Below are 22,038 nucleotides of genomic sequence, written 5' to 3'. Positions count from 1 at the left end.
CTACTGGATTCCATAAAATTAGAGACCCATTTTAATCAGGTTTCAGAGTAGTGGCCGTGTTAGTCTGTATCCGCAAAAAGAACAGGAGTACTTGTGGCACCTTAGAGACTAACAAATTTATTTGAGCCCACGAAAGCTTATGCTCAAATAAATTTGTTAGTCTCTAAGGTGCCACAAGTACTCCTGTTCCATTTTAATCGCTCTTCAGATCAATTCTTGACTCGCCAACAAACTTGTTTTATGGCACTAAACCCATTAGCAGACTGTTTACTCTTTTATTCTTTATACACCTCTAACCCGATAAAACACAAATTTGGATATAACGTGGTAAAGCAGTGCTCCGGGGGGGTGGGGCTGCGCGCTCCGGCTGATCAAAGCAAGTTCGATATAACACGGTTTCACCTATAACGCTGTGAGATTTTGGGGGGGGGGGGCTCCGGAGGACAGCGTTCTTTTGGGGTAGAGGTGTACTTAACTTCTTACAAATCTCTCATGAAAAGCATTTGTGTGTGTGTGTGGTTGGAAGGGGGTCGGGGGAAAGGTATTCAACTACTTGGTCCGTTCAGGAGATGTGGATAATCTGCCTCTGAATTGACCTACAGTTCACTTTGTTTTGAATGCATCTCATGTTTGACTGGAGAGTCTTTAAGATTTGGATTGTGGTGGGGTGGTGAACCATTTTACAGGAGTTGTCTGGATTATGTAGATTGCAGTTTATTTGGGGCTATGAACATCCTACTTGAAAATCTAGTCTTGGAATCCTAACTCCGGTGATATCCAATGTTATGTCCAACACAAACTAATTTAGTATTACTTTACAGATGTGAGTGTTCAACACTGTTTCCTTCAATACAGCAGAGGGTAACTACATCCACGTGGTTTAGCAACTTTTTAATCTTGTAATATGCTGCTTGGTAAACTTCGTATTCAGACTTAGGAAGTTATCTAGTTATCTCACTTAGCAGCTACATCTAAATGTGTAGAGGATATTTGAAAAGTACACTGTTGTAGCTGTTTGTTCTTGTATTCAAAACTGGTTACCTAAAGTGTTCTGTAATACTGATTAAAACCTGCTTTAATTTAACCTGTTTTTCTATCTCTTGCAGCTGTTGTATTATGCCACACAAATGCATTCACAAACATAACTTTAGCAGTTCTTAAGCAATGGGTAGCCTTTCTGCTTTTGAACTTTAACATGTCTTTATGCCATTTAATAACACAAGAAACTTTCTTAAGACTTTGTCTCGAAAACTGGGAACTTATGTTGAGGCTTCCTGAACATCTCTCTCAAAGCTGAAATCTAGAGCACAGGCTCTGTGTGAGGTTGCAGTCAGGTATAAGGTGTTTCTGGCTGCCTGGCCAGTATTGTTAAAGGGAAGGGGGTCCTAGCTAGATGAGACCTTGATATGGGAAATTGAGATCCACTGAGTTAGGGGAACAAGGCGTTATCATCTTAATCTAGAAAAGGAAAATTACTCTTGACATACACTCAGTTTTCTCATAAGACACACAAATATATGTTATGATAACTGTTATCAGCAAACACTATATCATACTCCTGAAGAAAAGTATGTATGACAATATTCAAATAGAGTCAGTTGTCAAAACACTTCTGCACTGCACGATAAACTACAGTGGTGACTTTGAAAACACAAAAGCTTGCTAAGTTGCTGCTAGTCTAAAACTTCGATTTTTATCTAGGGGGCCTGTCTTTCATGTACTCAAATATTCATCAAGTGGTTTTTAAGGTTCCACCATAAACAACACCTTCTGTTTAATTGATATGAAAATGTGGTGCTACCAATCCTATTTCTAATGCAGATCACTTTAATTTTTCAAGCTGCATGCCACAAAGGAAAGCCTTTGAACTATTGAATGTGTCTGTGATCATTGTCCCTGGGATAGCTGGCTCCTAGAACATAGCTGTAGTGTTAAATTTTGGATTTTGCCAAAAAAGTGATTGTAATAACAATCTTAATGTTTCATATAACTTCCTTCAAATTCACCCAAATTAAATGTTGCTGTTACTTAAACAGTGCCCACCTCTTTTCCTGAAAATCCATCTGTAATCTGATTTAATGTCTACTTAGATATTTTTATTGCTGAACTATTTGTATAAGATGCTACAAAACAAAGCTCTACTCTAACCTATGTTGCTGAGTAGGCAGTAGTGAACTTGCCGCTGGCAGTCAGCCAGGCAGATACTTGATGTAGTACAGTGGTCTTCTGTTTTTATAAATTCACTGTATGAACAAGTAGACTGACTCTCTACTATAAATTGTCCTGTAACAGGAATCATTGACCCAAACTGGCAATTATTCTAAATTCTTTCTTGAGGAAAAATTTAAGTGAATGTAGTCCTGGTTGAAAGGTACTAGAATGCATTTAAGTCAGAGTTCTTCTCTCCATAGGCCGACACGGGGGGAGAAAGGAGAATAAATTTTCCTTTACCCTGCACAGAAATGTACCTCACAGTAGGAAATACAACATCTAAATGAGGGAACAGCCTAATTCTCATGCTGTCAGTTCATGGATGCTAGTTAGTATAGTGGTGAAATTGTAATGGTGACTTTAATATGGATACTCATAGGAAAAGCCAATCTTTAGTAACTCAGTTGAGTCCACAGGTTTATTTGGTATAGCACACTGAAGAGCCAGGGGATAGTAACTGCCTTCAAGTCTGGGACAGAGGCGTGGTAGCTATGGCCTTGGCTACACTGGCAATTCACAGCGCTGCACTTGCTGCGCTCAGGGGTGTGAAAAAACACCCCCCCTGAGTGCAGCGCTGTAAAGCGCCAGTGTAATCAGCGCCTGCAGCGCTGCACGCTCCCTCGCAGCGCTGCAAGCTATTCCCCTCGGAGAGATGGAGTACTTGCAGCGCTGCGAGAGAGCTCTCGCAGCGCTGGCGGCGCGACTACACTCGCGGATTCACAGCGCTGTGAATCCGCGACTGTAGCCAAGGCCTAAGTCTGAGTACCAATACTTAAGTGATTTGGATTGCCCAAAGTTCTAGATGCATTCTGAAGCCTGGATTGACCGATTCACTCTCAACAATTCATCTGAGGCTTTTGGTGTACTGTAAACACATCTGGACTTCTAATTCTCCTGTGTGAGCGTGACCTGCTGGGAGGTCCTCACAGTCATGGAGTGGGGTAATTACTCTTGAATAGATGGCAGTACTACTCTGTCCTATTGCATAAACAAAGAAACCTATTAAAAGAGAAGCATGTGGAAATAAGTAAAATGGGAGGGTAAGGAAATAGACCATGGAAACTGAGTAGGCTAGACTACTGAAATGTATTTATACACTATTTCTCTTTCATAATTTAGTGCTTGGAGGTAATGACAGGGTGATGGTGGTAGCAGATTCTGCTCATTCTATTACTGACTGGGCTTGTAATGGGGCAGGTGACTTTAGATAACTATGCCACTTTTTTTTTTAAACTTGGGGAAGGAAATAGTTATAAGTAGCAATAGCTAACAAATTATGTGTAAAAGAAGCTCAAGGTAGTTAAAACAGCAAGGGCCTGGACTTGAGCTGTTTAGTAGCCAAGACCTTAGAAACACAAGACAAGAGTAAGGTGGGCTTTAAAGACCGTATACCACAACCTTACTAAGTTGCTGTGATGGCTAGGAGACCTGTTGCAAAGTAGCTAATGAATTGATTATGATAATGAATGAACTATTGATGCTGTGCTTTTTGACAAATTTCAGAGTAGCAGCCGTGTTAGTCTGTATCCGCAAAAATAACAGGAGTACTTGTGGCACCTTAGAGACTAACAAATTTATTAGAGCATAAGCTTTCGTGGGCTACAACCCACTTCTTCGGATGCATATAGAGTGAACCATATATTGAGGAGATATATATACACACACATACAGAGAGCATGAACAGGTGGGAGTTGTCTTACCAACTCTGAGAGGCCAATTAAGTAAGAGAAAAAAAAAAAATCTTTTGAAGTGATAATCAAGATGGCTCAGTACAGACAGTTTGATAAGAAGCAAGTGTGCACTTGCACTTGCTTCTTATCAAACTGTCTGTACTGAGCCATCTTGATTATCACTTCAAAAGATTTTTTTTTTCTCTTACTTAATTGGCCTCTCAGAGTTGGTAAGACAACTCCCACCTGTTCATGCTCTCTGTATGTGTGTGTATATATATCTCCTCAATATATGGTTCACTCTATATGCATCCGAAGAAGTGGGTTGTAGCCCACGAAAGCTTATGCTCTAATAAATTTGTTAGTCTCTAAGGTGCCACAAGTACTCCTGTTCTTTTTGACAAACTAGTTTTAATTCTTCAGTTTAGGTATAAATGGATTAATATTGGAGGGGGAAATGTTGGTGCAGAGACCTCTGCCACAGCTGTCTGATATAAAATCTATGCCGAAAAGCTTGCTGATCAGTGAGAGCCTAACTCAGATTACAGAAAACCCTAGTATGTAGGGGTTTATTAAGGTAGTAGGGAGAACAGTGGGGCACTGATAACTTACACTCGTTCCAGTCTGTGTGTAGTTCAACACCATAGATATGGGTGTGTAGTGATAGTGAATCCAGAAGGGCTTTTGATCGGAAGGATGTGGTGCAGCATGCTGGCTTTATGGAGCTCAGTATATGGCTAGTAGTGCAAGGGCAGAGTTGACACTACAGAACTGTCCCTCTGTATGACTGTGCTGAGGGGAAGAGGCTAGAAGCTTGAACAGGTGTCAAGACAGCTGCAGTTTTATGGGATGTGGGGGTAAAGTGGGATGTAAGTGAGAGCTGAATCCCCAAGATTCCTCTTAACCCTGTGCTTTTAGATAGATTTCTTCTGTGTGTTATATAGATAATTCCCAAGTTAGTTTAAACTAAGGCCATGACTACACTTGCAGCTGTGGAGCGCTTTGGGTTAAACCCGCCTTCGGAGAGTGCACTACGGACAGCGCTCCAGTCTGTCCACACTGACAGCTGCAAGCGCACTGGCATGGCCACATTTGCAGCGCATTGGGAGCAGTGCATTATGGGCAGCTATTCCAGCGTTCAAGTGGCTGCAACACGCTTTTCAAATGAGGGGATGGGGTGAAGTGTGTTTGTATGTGGGGGGGGGAGAGGGTTTTTGGGGTGCTGAGTGTCAGCACGCTGTTTTGTAAGTTCAGATGCCCCTAGCCCCCCTGCCTTTCTCTCTCTCTCTCACTCCTTAAGCATTTGCTTTGCCCTGCTGCAGCAGCCATTGTCTGAAACGGAGCTCTGAAAAGGCACTTCCGCATTCCTCAGCTGATTTCACAACGAAGAGAAGAGAGGCCACTTGACTTAAGGGGATTATGGGACGTTTCTGGAGGTCGGTCAGTCAACGCTGTAACTTAACTCCCTGTTTACACTGGCCTTGGGGCGTCTCAGCCAATACACAACAGCTGTTATCCCTCTCCTGGAGGTGGAGTACCAGGAGCCCTCTAGCCAGGGAGTCAGAGTGCTCTGTGCCTTGCCAGTGTGGACGGGGAGTAAGGTAGAGCGCTCTGGGAGGCTTTATTGCGGTATAAAGTGCCGGTGTAGCCAAGCCCTAAGCTATTTAAAACAGGATGTGCAAAAGACCATGCTGAATGAGTATTTCCACGGTTTTAAGAACTATAGCAAGAAAAATAGTGGACTAGACTGAAGGACATGTCAAAGATCTGATGCTTGTTTACTTTCAAAATGGCCTATAATCTTGGCACCCTATCTTAATGAGTCAAAAATTCATTTTAGCACTTCCTGGAGTTAAGACTCTTACTTTGTTTCCTTGCTCCCTTGTATACTCCCTTTACCCTGATTTCCCCCTTCTTCCAAATAAAAGAATTGAGGTACTAGTGCATTGTCACAGGTTGGGGACCTCCTAGTGTTAACGGTCAAACCAGGTCAAATCTGGCTCTAGCATGCTACTAGATGAAACATTACAATTTAGGTGGGTCACTGACTGTCAAAAGTTCAATTAATTTGTAAAACAATCTTTTTGGTTTCCTGTGTTGGTATCTGACAGAATAAATATATGGAGATATACCTAGCTCATAGAGCTGGAAGGGACCCTGAAAGGTCATCGAGTCCAGCCCCCTGCCTTCACTAGCAGGACCAAGTACTGATTTTGCCCCAGACCCCTAAGTGGCCCCCTCCAGGATGGAACTCACAACCCTCGGTTTAGCAGGCTAATGCTCAAACCACTGAGCTATCCCTCTAAGTGCCAGAACACTTTTCAGTTCTGCAGACTGTCTAGATAACTGTAGAGATTCTCCCATGTGTTGGCGCTGAAACACTGCTCTCACCACCTTGGCTCTCCCAACTGTCACTTGGCACAGTGCAGATTAGTGGCATCAGGATAACTAAATACACCTCTACCCCGATATAACATGCATTCGGATATAACGCGGTAAAGCAGTGCTCCGGGGGGGCGGGGCTGTGCACTCCAGCGGATCAAAGCAAGTTCAATATAACTCAGTTTCACCTATAACGTGGTAAAAAATTTTGGCTCCCAAGGACAGCATTCTATCGGGGTAGAGGTTTTGGCACATTAGGATGTTAAGGGAATTCCCAGGGTGGATTTGATTTTAAATCATGATTTAAATCACTAGTCAGGAAGACTCGATTTAATCATGGATTTCTAAATAAAAGTGCATTCTTGTTTGTTATAACCTTAATACATATTCTTCACAAGATGTAGATTTCATTTTTAGAAGGTACACACTATACATTTTTAAAGTGATTTATTTTGAAAACTTTTCAGATTAGTTTTACAGCTATAATCAGAAAATGAATGATTTTGGTAAATGAAATAACCAAATAAGTAATTGAAGCAGATGTTTACGAAGTCATTCTGAGGTGAACTATCTCCAATTCAACAGGTTAATATTAATATTTGGAGGATTTTCTTGCCATGCTGTACTGGGAGGTGAACATCACCAGACAGACATTTAAATGGTTTTTTTTAACTAAAACAACATTATTATGTATTCTGGATTTTTTTCTTCATCAGCAAACATATTATTTTAACAAAACAAGCATATGAATTTTTGAATTTAGTTAAACTTTCAAGTTTTTAGAACTTTCAAGATTTGTTTTTGGTAAAATTGTTTTAACTCAAATAGTTAAATGAAATATTTTTAAAAAAACCCTAAAAATTAAATAGACTGTCAGCCAGGTCAACATGAGAAACTTAAAATACTGGCTTTTGCAGCTAACTCCGTCATCTTCACCTTCCTTTTCCTGTTTGTTCATAATCTGGAAAAGAAAAACAAGCTTTCCTGCTTTTTCAGGTCCCAAACGATTTCTCAATTTGGAATGAATTAGTCCAAAAGAAGAAAATATTCTTTCTGCTCTGGCAGAAGAAACTACTGCTGTTAAAAGTGAGATTATCACTTCAACAGTCTCTGAATCCAAGTGCTTACGTGACTTCCACCAGCTCACTGGTGTGACTTTCTTTGAAACATCAGCAAACATATATTTCTTGAACGGTTCACCCTTAGCGCTGAAGTTTATTATAGTTGGCATTATGGAGGGGTGATGGCTAGGATATGGACATCCAGCAAAGTCCTCTTCTTCAGCAGTTAAGGTTTGACCCTGGTACCGAGTATTGAGAATATTTGCAAGAAAATGAACTGGAGATGGTGCTTGTCTCATTCGTTCTTTTAATGCTTGTAATTTAATTGTCATTGCATATTTCTCTTTTTAAGATCTCACTCAGTTCCTTCCAAATTTCAACAGCGTCCGCAATAAAACAGTTATTTCCCTGCATTTTGTTCAACGCTACAGAAATAGGCTTCAGGGTACTCAGCATGTGTTCAACATTTCTCTGAAGCCCAATGTTGAGAACTTTGGCTATGACAGTGCAGTCTATTTTTTCATGATTTTGTTCACAAACTGTCATCAGATTAGGCCAGTTCTTGATATAGTTCTCAAAACAGTCCACAACTGAGTTCCATCGCACATCTTGTGGGAGAGTTAGCTTGGTTCCTCCCACTTTTTTTAGAGCAGCTGCTGCAGAGTGGTTGTTACAGAAGTATTTTGCAATTTCAACATTAGCCTTTATTTCTGGAACACTGAAGTCTTTGGCTAGGAGGTGGATCAAATGAGCACTGCAACCGTATGTTAGCTTGGGACTCTTCTAAATTTCTTCTCATCTTGGATACGTTTGCAACATTGTCTGTGACCAAGCTGCTTACTAGACATTTGCATTTTCCCCCAGTTTAAGGCTTTTACTGCTTCTACTTGTAAGTATTCTGCTGTGTGCATTTCCTGATGTCTTCCTTACAGAAACAAGAGATACATTCCCTTCCTCTGTCACACAAGCACATACAACAGGATCATTGTGTGACATTGCTCCACCCATCATGACTCAGGTTAACAATTTCACCCTCTAGACCTTTTGCACACTGCTCAATTTCTCTTTCATACACTTTATCCAGCAATTTGCCTGTGACATCTGCTCTGTTGGGTGGACTGTATCCTGGTCTTAATGACTGAACCATGTTAATGAAGTGTGGGTTCTCAGTCATACGGAAAGGAGAGTTTGTTGCATAAACAAACTGGGCAATTTTTTTCATCAATTACCTCTTTTTGTAATCTGCTGGTTCTTATCACAAACTTATCTATGGTTGTTTCTGGATGATGGAGACTTTTTTTCTTTTTGCTACAGGTGATATACTGTGGCTGTCAAGGCTCCTTCCCCACTCTGAACTTTAGGGTACAGATGTGGGGGCCTGCATGAAAACTTCTAAGCTTAACTACCAGCTTAGATCTGGTCCGCTGCCACCACTCCCAATGTGCTAATTCCCTTCCCTGGGTAGCCTTGAGAGACTCTTCACCAATTCCCTGGTGAATACAGATCCAAACCCCTTGGATCTTAAAACAAGGAGAAATTAACCATCCCCCCTCCTCTCTCCTACCAACTCCTGGTGGATCAAGATCCAACCCCCTTTGATTTTCCCTGTTTTTTAGATCCATCAGGTTCTTAAAAAGAAGGCTTTTAATTAAAGAAAAAGGTAAAAATCATCTCTGTAAAATCAGGATGGAAAATAACTTTATAGGGTAATCAAACTTAAAGAGCCCAGAGGACCCCCCTCTAGCCTTAGGTTCAAAGTTACAGCAAACAGAGGTAAACACCCTAGTAAAAGGTACATTTACAAGTTGAGAAAACAAAGATAAAACTACCACGCCTTGCCTGGCTGTACTTACAAGTTTGAAATAGGAGAGACTTGTTCAGAAAGATTTGGAGAGGCTGGATTGATGTCTGGTCCCTCTTAGTCCCAAGAGCGAACTCCACCAAAACAAAGAGCACAAACAAAAGCCTCCCCCCCCCCCCAAGATTTGAAAGTATCTTGTCCCCTTATTGGTCCTTTGGGTCGTGTGTCCGCCAGGTTACCTGAGCTTCTTAACCCTTTACAGGTAAAAGGATTTTGGAGTCTCTGGCCAGGAGGGATTTTATAGTATTGTACACAGGAGGGCTGTTACCCTTCCCTTTATAGTTATGACAGTGACTCAGTGACATACATGATGTGACTGAAACACTATCATTGGTGGATAACTCTGAAACTATAGAAAATGATGGTGACCTTGAAGGTGGATAGTCTTCAGAATCCTGTATGTAGAGGATGGATTCTCCTAAACAAAATAAGTCAATGCAGTTACTTAATTATTACCATACTGCTCATTTAGTATTACTCATTGCATTCATTGACACTCAGTACTACTTTAAAGGTGCTATTGTAAAAAGATCTGCGTATTTCAGCTATTTATTTTTATCACAACTGCATCTAAAATGGTAGTATCATAGAGTAACAACTATATATATATATTTTTTTTGTTCATGAGAATTCAAGAATAGTCCAGAAGGAAGACAGGCAGTCCTTAAGAAAGAAGTATGAAATAAAAAAGTTTACCAACCTGAAGATCCTGCATGTTCAGACATGTTCCTTTCATCATCTTCAATGCAGCTTCCTCCTGAGAAGGAACACTTCTCATGATGTTTCATTCGGGCAACCAGGCCTTGCATTTCTTGCATTGTTTGCATTTTGAACACATGCCTGTCTTACCCACAGGTAGAGGAACTTCATTAAAATATTCCCAAACTGGGTCTCTTTTATGGCCTGCTGCCATTATAGGTTTTCCCTTCGAGTGAGAGAATGGTATGGTAGATTTCAAATCAATGAAGGCTACACTCAGAAAGACCTCAAGACTTTTGGAATATGCTGCTCAAACAGTTTCACTTTTGTTTCTACTGCCTGTCCCTCCCGTCTCACATTTATCTCCAGACTTCTTCTCCTTGTCCAGATCTATTCTGCCTCAACAATCTTCTAAATCTATACAGAACCCCCTGGAACCCCATAAATTTGGGTCCCTAATCCATGAACTGTTGGAACTCATTTACAAAACTTTTCTTAACCATTACATGAATATATTGTTTCATACTATAGAATTAGAATTTATAATCCCTATTCCATGATGAGATACATTATAGCTCAAATATCTTAATTAAAACTATCTTTAGATAGATTCCGCCCCCCCCCAAAGCATTTTATCAAAAAAATCAAATTTAAATCAAAATCATTATCCACCACCCTGGGAATTCCCTTATGTACCGGTTCCTTTCTCAAAAACAAACAAGTTGAGTGCTTAAACTAGTGTGCCTTAATGTGGGCAGAAGCATGATCAAAGACTACAACTTGGAGTTAAGAGATTGGGGTTCTGTTCCTGTCATGATTTTACTGCTTTGATTCGGTCTTTCCATCCCCAATGGGGTTAACCCTTACTTCACGGGGTATTGAGAATTAATTACTAAACTCTTGGATCCTCTGCCTCCTATTTGAACTTGAGTATTCCGTTGTACAAAGTAGTGAAATTACTACAGTAACCAAAGTACTGGTGCCCCATCATTGTGTGACAACTTTCCATCAAAATTGTTGGATGTTTTCTAGATGGTTTGTTCTTGGTCTTTCAGATTGTGAATCGGCACGGTCCCGAGGCAGACAGGCATTTACTACGCTGTCTATTCTCGCATGTGGATTTCAGTGGCGATGGTAAAAGCAGTGGCAAAGATTTCCATCAGGTAAATTCTGCACTTGGACAATCACTAATTATACTTTTAATTGGCTTATTGCAAAGCTCTCAGGCCATTTTAAGCACAAAGGCAGGGTACAGGTTATAGTCTTCAGTTAATTGGTGGAAAATATCCATGCAGAGTTTTTGAATTACAGCTCCTTTTGTTGGCTCTCTAAACTAGCAAGAAGGTGGAATTACTGAGTGTCTCTTTTAAAGAATTGACTTAGAAAACCTGCTACTAAAGTGTGTTGTCCCCACTCTCTTTTTTTTTGCCCCAGGCAGTACCTTCTTAAAACATCCCTTACTTTTTTAAAGCTTAGTCCAAGCTAGTAATACAATGAGCAACTATCTTACACACTTCCAAACTATTTAGACTTTTGGGGCACACCTATTTCCTGGCTTAACCTCCATTCTTTTCTAAAATCTCTTGAGAAACATTGCTTAATTTAGCATACTATGCTCCTATTTGTTGTGCATACAGACACTATCTATGCTAACATCTGTAGGAGCCTAAGACAAGTGAAATAAAGTACCAGACTTGCACATCAAGTTTACTTTGCCAGGTGACTGAGAAACTGTGTTTGGCTAGCTTGTCTAGTCTGGCAAATATTAAAACCTAAACTTTAATGACAAGGAAACCGTCAAATTCTGATGGACACTAGTCTGTCCCCTTCTGTTTCTTGGTACAAAATACTGAATTCAAAATCTGAAGCACTCTAAAATCTGACTGGGTTATTGCTACTGTGGCTGTGGAGTGAAAAGTAAAGTGATAACTTAAATACAGATGCAATATGTCAAAGCAATAGCAGATTTACAGTTGCCTTGTTCTTTTCAGACTCAGTTTCTGATCCAGGAGTGTGCGTCGCTGATTACAAAGCCAAACTTTATCTCGACGCTGTCCTACGCCATTGACAATCCATTGCACTATCAGAAGGTTTGTATACCCTGTTTTAAAAGGGTCAGTCATGGAAAAATAAGTCTCTATTTTATTGTGGAATTATGTAGAATGTTTTCAATGAGTTATATTTAAAATGGCTTTTGAAACAGGAAAACTTGTCAAACAAGGCAGTAGCATTCATTCAGTGTGTAACTGCACTAGCAGACTAAAAATCCAGCACAAGAGGAGTGTGACAGAGGTTTTGCTAGAGTTGGAGGGGAAATGGATTAACCCATAGAAAGGAAATTATCTACTTTTACCCTTCAGGAGCTGCTATTTTCTAGACTTTGATGGGTGCTCGTGCACAAGGATTGAGGACAGTTTTTTAGCTTCAAGAACAGGATCCTTAACCAGAGTAGGACATGACATGCTTCCCTTGTTGCCTGAAATCCTCATTGGCCTTGCTTTTTTTATAGTTGTTTATACCCTCCGTGTTTGTATTTACTGGGATTTAATCTCTTAAAACAAACTCTTGTCTTTTCTAGTACCAAGAATTTTAAAAACTGAATAGTCTTACTCTCATCTATTGTCACTCCCTGTACTTCACTTAAGCTTCCACAATAAATATAAATTAGTCAATTTCAGCTTCTTACACATTCCATAATACAGCAATGTTTGGATTGCAAACACTTGATGGGAATACTTAAAACCAAGCAAGACTCATACCTCTACTTTCATGAAAAAATATTTACTGAGTTTAAGCCTTTCTTTATAAACCCTAAGGTTGGGTCTAAACTGTATTCCCTTGTGTTATGTATTCCCTTATGTGATATTAGCTAATGCTAGTTGTCCATGTGGAAGTCTGGGATTGCACTGTCTGCTATATCTAACTTTATTCTCATACTGCTCATCTCACTTTTCACAGAAGCACTGTAGTAGTGTCCAAGCCACTTTAGAAAGGGCCTTTCTCTTGATTAAACTAAGCTGGTTTAATAGTGTTAAACTTTTGTGATTTTGAACATTTTGTGTTAGACCTCAAAACAATCAAAATACAAAATAGGTCCCTAGTGCTTCTATATTTATGTTGACATGGGGGAGGTCCTGAGAACAACGGCTTAGTAACTGAACTAGTGGTAACTTGTGAGAAGTATGTGTGGATTTAATCTTTCTACCAAGCATGGGTCACCTTAATATGAACTCCTGAAAATGGCAGCTTTTGCTTGTGTGTGTGTGTGTGTGTGTGTGTGTGTGTGGTTTTTTTTTTTTTTTTTTTTTTTTTGACTGCCCTGTTCAGGCTTTGTGAGCTAGTCTACTGCAAAATGGCTTCCCTTCCTGCAAATAAATTTCCCTCTCCTGCAGGCTGTCTTTCACACTACAAGCTAGACCATCCGTATAAATAATTCATACTTTATTCTGTTTCAGAGTCTAAAGCCTTCACCCCATTTATTTGCCCAGCTGAGTAAAGTTATCAAATTAAGCAAAGTTCAAGAGGTGGGTAAACATTTGTTTCCCAAACTAGCTGGTTAAGTCTGTACAATACAAAGCTTGACTGAAATTAAATGCATGATAGACTCTTACTTTCCTCTCATTTGTTCACAGGTGATTTTTGGTCTTGCTTTACTGAACTCCTTCAGCTCAGATCTACGAGGTTTTGGTAAGTGAGGAGTTTGCAAAATACTACAGCAAAGACTTGTCAAACTTAAGAACAATCCTGACAATGCTTTAGGGTCTGGGTTACTTGAGTTTGCTTCTGCAGTTGAAATCAATAGGCACTGGAGCAGGAGTTGTTCCTCCCCCATTTCCCCAGTTCTGATTCACTATAGCCGTGTCTGTTCCAGACATACTGCAAAGTCTTTCTTGCCTACTAAAGGTGGGGCTGAGGGGTACAGAGCATGAAAAGGATATTGTTGTCTATCAATGGTAGACAACTATTTAGGTGGTGTGGTGTGTGTGTGTGTGTGTGTGTGTGTGTGTGTGTGTGTGTGTGTGTGTGTGTGTGTGTTAAATATGCCCAGAGCAATGGATGACCAACAGAACCAAATTAAGTCTTTGACTAAGGTACATTTTTACAGTAACTTTCAGGGCTTTAACTGTAGCCTCTCTTCTCCTCTTACAGCTGCCCAGTTTATCAAACAGAAACTTCCAGATCTGCTGCGTTCTTACATTGACGCAGACGTCAGTGGAAATCAAGAAGGTGGCTTCCAAGATATTGCAATAGAGGTCCTGCACCTCCTCCTCTCCCATCTCCTTTTTGGGCAGAAAGGAGCTTTTGGGGTTGGACAGGAACAGATTGACGCTTTCCTCAAAACATTACGTAGAGGTGAGTAGAACATCACCATTCAGGAAGCCTGTTTGAGTGCCTGTCATAATGTACCAGCAGCCTGTCATTCCAGTGGCAGCAGTGTGGTGGTGTAATAGGCTGCTTAGTGCATAAGGTTTCATGAGGCTAATTCCACTGAGAACAAATACTCTGTTGCAGTGTACCACTTAATAGTGCTGGTTTGAAATAGTTGGAATCTTCTTTCCATTGGTATGTGGTAACATAGTATTGCACTATACTAAAAAGAATCTGCAGAATTTGAGGGGTATGCAGCCTTTCTTTAGGGATACCCAAATGAACAGGCTTTAGATAGTGGAGAACTTCTGTCCTGTTGCAAAAGTTCATTTGTTGTATATTTTTCTTCTATTTGTAGCTTTGAACATCCATAGTACATGATCTTTCTAAAACAGGGAATTTTTCAGAATGCTAAATGAGGGGAAACTGGATTGACGGGATATAGTTAAGGCTTCACAATATTTACGTTAAATCAATGTCTGTTGCTGCAAGTCCTAGAATACATAAGTTCCAGGAACAAGTTTAGGGGAACTTTCATGGGAACTTTCAGGGAACATAGCTTTGTATATGAACTTTTTATTGATGCCATGTATGTTGTGGAGACTACCTCTTTCTGTGTGACGCTATGGCAGTTGAAATAATGTAGTATATGAAATAACATTTCCCTTGTCTTCAGTGGGTGAGGTCGTTTCTGGCAAAATATTCTTAATAAAGGGGCCATGCATTCCTGACTTGAACTCCTTTAATCTCCTCTTCTTCCCGGCCTTCCTCACTCCTCCTTAGTTTTAAGAAGAACTAGATATACAGTGTGTATAAACAGATAAATAGAGCAAGACAGCTGCTTTTTTTGCATTATAGTTTATGCTCTTAAGTATTGTCTGTTCTAGAGAATTTGTTCCCTTAATCAAGCCAATAACTTGCCCCACATGCTCCCAAAAGTACACAAGCAGTCAAACTAACTTGTTTTGAGGGAAGGCTAACCCCTAGGTGGCTCCCACTGGGCTAATCTGTCCTATTGTGGATGGGTTGCTGGCATAATAGCCCAAAACATAAAATTCGTCCTTCTCTTGTCCCATGGTGCATCTGTCTCTTGAAACCTGTCCCTGCTAGAATGGAGAGGAGCACCTCACACTGATCCCCCTATTCCCAATACTTTCTGGTGGAAGGGGACAGCTGCTCTCTCCTACTGTATTCTTCTTCAACCTGTGCTTTTTGGTTGGTTGTCCCCTCAGGAATAATTCTAGCACCTGTTTCTGCTGCAGTTAGTAGCTTTCCCAAGCCGCTGCAGTGAAACTGTAGAAGTCTTGTCAATTTCATGCTGCTCCTGCAGTTTGGGGAAGCTGTAAACAGCAATAGAGGACCTGGAGCTATGTTGGTAGGCTAGATGCAGTGATTTTTCTCAGCTTACATTTGGTAGCTTTTCTTTGCAACTGTAGTGGCTAAAAATTTAAAAGCTTCAATTCTTCAGGAATTGGAAGCTTTCCTGAGGGAGGCTCAAAGCCTTCATTTTACAGGGGCAATGTGTAATAGTATTTTTCAAGACAATCTTCATTTGAACATAAGCACTTAGAAACACAGAATCCTAATGGTCATTTGTGACTGGAAGTAGTATTGTAGAATTTCCTGTTTATTAGGCCATTATAATGCATCTTAATACATGCTCTTCATTCTCATTTTTAGATTTTCCCCAGGAGCGTTGCCCCGTGGTGCTTGCACCACTTCTATACCCTGAAAAACGGGACATCCTAATGGATAGGATCCTGCCTGATTCTGGAGGGATAGCCAAAACAATGATGGAGAGCTCTCTGGCAGACTTCATGCAAGAAGTAGGCTACGGCTTTTGTACAAGGTTTGTAGGAAAACTGTGTGTGGAGAGAGAGCGCGTGCACATCAGTCCTCTTGCCTGGGAATAGTCCCTTTTTCCCTGAGGTAAAGGAAAAGAGGGAGACCTAAAGTAACTACACTAATCTTTGTACACCAAGTAGTAACATAAGATCGCTTGTTCTTGGTTTATGGTATGTTGTGTATTTTCTGATTGTAAATGTAAACTACCTTCTGTTGAACATTCCCATCTAAGCAGTAGAGGTAAACTATTCACTTATCAATCCAGACGTATTTTCTTATTACAGAAAATACATAGATAATGCACTTTCTTCTAGTTCTTTGCTTCCAGTTCCACACATAGAGCCAGGTAGGCAGGCAGAGCTTCAGAGTCGCAATGCGTGGATGAGATGATGTTGTAGAGAGTAGGGGTTTAGATTTATTAGGAACTGGGGAAACTTTTGGGATGGGGGGAGCCTATACAGGAGAGATGGGCTCCACCTAAACCAAAGTGGATCCAGACTGCTGGCACTAAACATTAAAAAGGTTGCAGAACAGTTTTTAAACTAAGAGATGGAGGAAAGCCAATTGCTGCAGAGGAGCACGTGGATCGGACAGAGACTTCTCTTAGAGGAGAATCTATTGATAGAGAATCTCCAGGTTTTAGTCTCTGAGAGGATGGAAGAGGATAAAGGTTGGGCCAGATCAGACGAGAAATATTCACATAAAGAATCTGACACATCAGAAAAGGGCAGACAAATAAACAGTTACAAGTTTTTAAAGTGCTTGTAAACAAATGCTAGAAGTCTAAATAATATGGGTGAACTAGAGTGCCTCCTGTTAAAGGAGGATATTGATATAGTAGGCATCACAGAAACCTGGTGGAGTGTGGACAAGCAATGGAACAGTCATTCCGGGATACAAAATATATTGGAAGGACAGAACAGGTCATGCAGGGGCGGGGGGATGATTGGCACTGAATGTGAAAGAAAATGTAGAATCAAGTGAAGTAAAAATCTTAAGTGAATCCACGTGTTCTATGGAATCTCTATGGATGGTAATTCCATGCTCTAATAGAATATAACAGTAGGGATCTATTATTGACCACCTGACCAGGACAATGATAGTGACAATGAAATGCTAAGGGAGATTAGAGAGGCTATCAAAATAAAGAACTCAATAATAGTGGGGGATTTCAGTTATCCCCATATTGACTGGGAACATGTCACCTCAGGACGAAATGCAGAGAATTTCTCGATACTTTAACTGCTGCTTGGAGCAGCTGGTACAGGAACCCACAAGGAGAGAGGCAGTTCTCGATTTAGTCCTGAGTGGAGTGCAGGATCTGGTCCAAGAGGTAACTATAACAGGACCACTTGGAAATAGTGACCATAATAACATTTGACATTCCTGTGGTGGGAAGCATACCTCAACAGCCCAACACTGTGGCATTTAATTTCAGAAAGGGGAACTATGCAAAAATGAGGAGGTTAGTTAAACAAATTAAAAGGTACAGTGACTAGAGTGAAATCCCTGCAAGCTGCATGGACACTTTTCAAAGACCCAATAATAGAGGCCCAACTTAAATGTATTCCCCAAATTAAAAAACACAGTAAAAGAACTAAAGAGCCACCGTGGCTTAACAGCCATGTAAAAGAAGCAGTGAGAGATAGTCATCTTTTAAAAAGTGGAAGTCAAATCCTAGTGAGGTAAATAGAAAGGAGCATAAGCACTGCCAAATTAAGTGTAAAAATGTAATAAAGCCAAAAAGGAGTTTGAACAGCTAGCCAAAAACTCAAAGGGTGGTAATGTTTAAGTACATCAGAAGCAGGAAGCCTGCTAAACAACCAGTGGGCCCCTGGACGATCGAGGTACAAAAGGAGCACTTAAAGACGATAGTCATTGTGGAGAAACTAAATGAATTCTTTGCCTCAGTCTTCATGGCTGAAGATGTTAGGGAGATTCCCAAACCTGAGCTGTCCTTTGTAGGTGACACATCTGAAGGAATTGTCACAGTTTGAAGGGTCACTAGAGGTGGTTTTGGAATTAATTGATAAACTTAACAGTAACAAGTCACCGGGACCAGATGGCATTCACCCAAGAGTTCTGAAAGAACTCAAATATGAAATTGTGGAACTATTAACTATGGTTTGTAAACTGTCCTTTAAATCGTCTTCTGTACCCAATGACTGGAAGGTAGTTAATGTAACGCCAATATTTAAAAAGGGCTCGAGAGGTGATCCCAGCACTTAGACTGGTAAGTCTAAGGTCAGTATTGGGCAAATTAGTTGAAACAATAGTAAAGAATAAAATTGTCAGACACATAGAAGAACATAAATTGTTGGGCAAAAGTCAACATGATTTCTGTAAAGGGAAATCATGTCTTACTAATCTATTGGAGTTCTTTGAAGGGGTCAACAAACATGTGGACAAAGGGGATCTAGTGGACGTAGTGTACTTAGATTTCCAGAAAGCCTTTGACAAGGTCCCTCACCAAAGGCTCTTACGTAAATTTAAGTTGTCATGGGATAAGAGGGAAGGTCCTTCCATGGATTGAGAACTGATTTAAAAGACAGGGAACAAAGGGTAGGAATAAATGGTAAATTTTCAGAATGAAGAGGGGTGACTAGTGGTGTTCCCCAAGGGTCAGTCCTAGGACCAATCCTATTCAACTTATTCATAAATGATCTGGAGAAAGGGGGTAAACAGTGAGGTGGCAAAGTTTGCAGATGATACTAAACTGCTCAAGATAGTTAAGACCAAAGCAGACTGTGAAGAACTTCAAAAAGATCTCACAAAACTAAGTGATTGTGCAACAAAATGGCAAATGAAATTTAATGTGGATAAATGTAAAGTAATGCACATTTGGAAAAAATAACCCCAACTATACATATAATATGATTGGGGGGGGGGGGAGACCTAATTTAGCTACAACTAATCAGGAAAGAGATCTTGGAGTCATCGTGGATAGTTCTCTGAAGACGTCCACAGAGCGTGCAGCGGCAGTCAAAAAAGCAAACAGGATGTTAGGGATCATTAAAAAAGGGATAGAAAATAAGATCATGATTTAAAGACTTCAAGTCGCAGAGAATCCTCCAGCAAGCGACCCCTGCCCCATGCTGCGGAGGAAGGCGAAAAACCTCCAGGGCCTCTGCCAATCTACCCTGGAGGAAAATTCCTTCCCGACCCCAAATATGGCGATCAGCTGAACCCCGAGCATGCGAGCAAGATTCTCCAGCCAGACCCTCCGGAAAAAAGTTCTCTGTAGTAACTTTTAATATCCCATCATTGACCATTGTTACTAATTACCAGCGATGGCACGTTATTGACCTATTGGGAGAGAATTATTCCAGGAGTGGGTGGGTCAGCTTTTGTGGCCTGCATCATGCGGGAGGTCAGACTAGATGATCATAATGGTCCCTTCTGACCTTAAAGTCTATGAGTCTGAGTCTAAGATGGAGAATATCTTATTGCCCTTATATAAATCCATGGTACGCCCACATCTTGAATGTGGTCTCGTATATCTTTTTTTGAGATGACTGGCATTAGAAAAGGTTCAGAGAAGGGCAACTAAAATGATTAGGGGTTTGGAACGGGTCCCATATAAGGAGAGATTAAAGAGGCTAGGACTCTTCAGCTTGGAAAAGAGGAGACTAAGGGGGGATATGATAGAAGTATATAAAACCATGAATGGTGTGGAGAAAGTGAATAAGGAAAAGTTATTTACTTGTTCCCATAATACAAGAACTAGGGGCCATCAAATGAAATTAATGGGCAGCAGGTTTAAAACAAATAAAAGGAAGTTCTTCACACAGCGCAGTCAACCTGTGGAACTCCTTGCCTGAGGAGGCTGTGAAGGCTAGTACTATAACAGGGTTTAAAAGAGAACTGGATAAATTCATGGAGGTTAAGTCCATTAATGGCTATTAGCCAGGATGGGTAAGGAATGGTGTCCCTAGCCTCTGTTTGTCAGAGGGTGGAGATGGATGGCAGGAGAGAGATCACTTGATCATTACCTGTTAGGTTCACTCCCTCTGGGACACCTGGCATTGGTCACTGTCAGTAGACAGGACACTGGGCTGGATGGACCTTTGGTCTGACCCAGTATGGCCATTCTTATGTTCTTAGGTTTTTAGAATTTCCCTTTCATGCAAGTTGTCAAGCTTTAAACACAGGTGAGTGTTCAAATGAAGATCGGTATTGAAGATCGGTATTGAGTTTTAGAATGCTGGGCAGGAAGAGCTTCACAAACAGTTTAACTTGCTGCATGCATCAAGCTTTTAGTCATGCAACATTGTGAGCAGTAGTGTCAAGGAGTGGACTGTTTGACTATACTGCAGAACTTACTCAGCTTCCCTGCCAATACCTTATAGCATGATTATCCTTATAGCTGCCCCAGAACCAAGTACCTGCCAGGCTTCTTGTTTCTTACTGTAAGTGAAGAACTTGTATGGTCAATACTTGCTCTTGCCTTCAATTAACACATTAATGTGCCATACTTCACTTATGAACAAGTTCTGAGGGTACATCTGCATGGCAAGCAGAAAGTCTGAGTCCTGTTCTACAGACTTGGGCTCTCTACAGCACTTAAAAAATAGCTGTGTAGATGTTCAGGCTTGGGCTCTGAATCTCAGGGGTGGGATTGAGTCCAAGTTCTAGCTCACACCCAAGTGTCTACACAGCAATTTTTAGCACTATAGCATGAGCCCAGGTCTGTAGACTGTCTCTGAGACTTGCTGCTATGGGTTTCTGCTTGCTGTATAGACACACCCTAAGAGTCTGCCTGTGGTTCTTAGCCAGAAGTGGAACCTGCAGTTCTGATAATTAGAAACTCCAGAAGAACAGGTCAAAAGATTTGGTGAACCCACCCCAGAGGTGATGTAAGGTACACTGAAGATCTGTGTGTACAGCATCTAGTACAGTGCTGCTCCTCAGTGGTACTGTAATACAAATAACCCACCTAACCCCTCACCAGGAAGGTGGAAGAAGCAATTGGGATCTAGTTTGAAGTCTGTCAGATTTGAATGCTAAGTCTTTCTGTTCTCCTCCCTTACCATTATCTGTGCTCACTCACTTCAGTTTTTAAACCCATATTATTGCAGGATGGAAGATAGTGTGCAGTGATTACATGGGAGCCTGCAAATAACTTCAGCAAGATGGCCACTACCAGCAGTGTTCTCAAATGCCAGTTTTAAAGGGACACTTAGATTTGGCTCAGTCCAAATTTAATGTGTGGTTAGATGTTGATAAAAAGCCATAAGGCTCATATGATTCCACACCTAAGTTCCCTGTAAGCTGTATGGCTGCACAGCAGCCTATTCAGTGCTGCGCAGGCACTCAGGGAACCCGCCCAACCAGCCTGCTGGAGGAGGGGCATGCCATAGGTACCGACTTCCCCTCTAGCTGGGTGGGGGTGGGGGTGTGCGCACTAGAAACAGCTGTTTGTAGCAGGCGGGAGGCACTAGGGAGGAGGAGGAGTTGGTCAGCAGGTGAGAGGTGGTGGGTGGAGCTTGGCTGCCGGTAGGTGCTGCTCAGCAGCACCTGCTAATCTCTCTGTGGGTGCTCTAGCCCTGGAGCACCCACGGGGTCGGCACCTATGGGGGTGCCCCTCCCCGGGCCCCAACTCAGCCCTGGACTGGCTGGGGGAGGGGCAGCCCCAATTCAGCCCCAGACAGGACCTATCACAGCCCCAGCCCTGGAGCTGCTGCAGCAGGGAGAGGCGCCTTCCCCTCCCCCCCCTCCCCCCCCAAGCCCAGATGTTGCTGCGGGGGGAGAGAGCTGGGGGAGTCCTCTCTCCCCACTGGAGCATCCTCCTGCACCCCAAACCCCTGATCCCTGGCCCCACCCCAGAGCCTGCATCCCCAGCCGGAGCCCTCACACCCCTGCACACCAACCCTCTGCACCAGCCCTGAGCCCCCTCCCCATGCTGAACCCCTTGGCCCCACCCCCACCGCATGAATTTTAT

The 22,038-nt window shown here is 41.5% G+C and overlaps 1 protein-coding gene across 1 annotated transcript in view; it reads left to right on the top strand.

The window, feature by feature from the left end:
* Nucleotides 1–22,038, top strand: part of CNOT1 (CCR4-NOT transcription complex subunit 1) — a 105,039-nt gene that overhangs the window by 15,809 nt on the left and 67,192 nt on the right. The window contains exons 3-8 of the mRNA XM_065416675.1: nt 10,940–11,047; nt 11,876–11,974; nt 13,340–13,408; nt 13,517–13,571; nt 14,034–14,237; nt 15,933–16,101. Of these exons, the coding sequence (XP_065272747.1) occupies nt 10,940–11,047; nt 11,876–11,974; nt 13,340–13,408; nt 13,517–13,571; nt 14,034–14,237; nt 15,933–16,101 (704 nt within the window). The remainder of the gene's footprint in view (nt 1–10,939; nt 11,048–11,875; nt 11,975–13,339; nt 13,409–13,516; nt 13,572–14,033; nt 14,238–15,932; nt 16,102–22,038) is intronic.

The sequence above is a fragment of the Emys orbicularis genome, chromosome 14 (assembly GCF_028017835.1).
Source record: "Emys orbicularis isolate rEmyOrb1 chromosome 14, rEmyOrb1.hap1, whole genome shotgun sequence".
NCBI lineage: Eukaryota > Metazoa > Chordata > Testudines > Emydidae > Emys > Emys orbicularis.
Note: the sequence above shows the minus strand (reverse complement) of the source record. Positions and strands in the feature narration are given on the sequence as shown.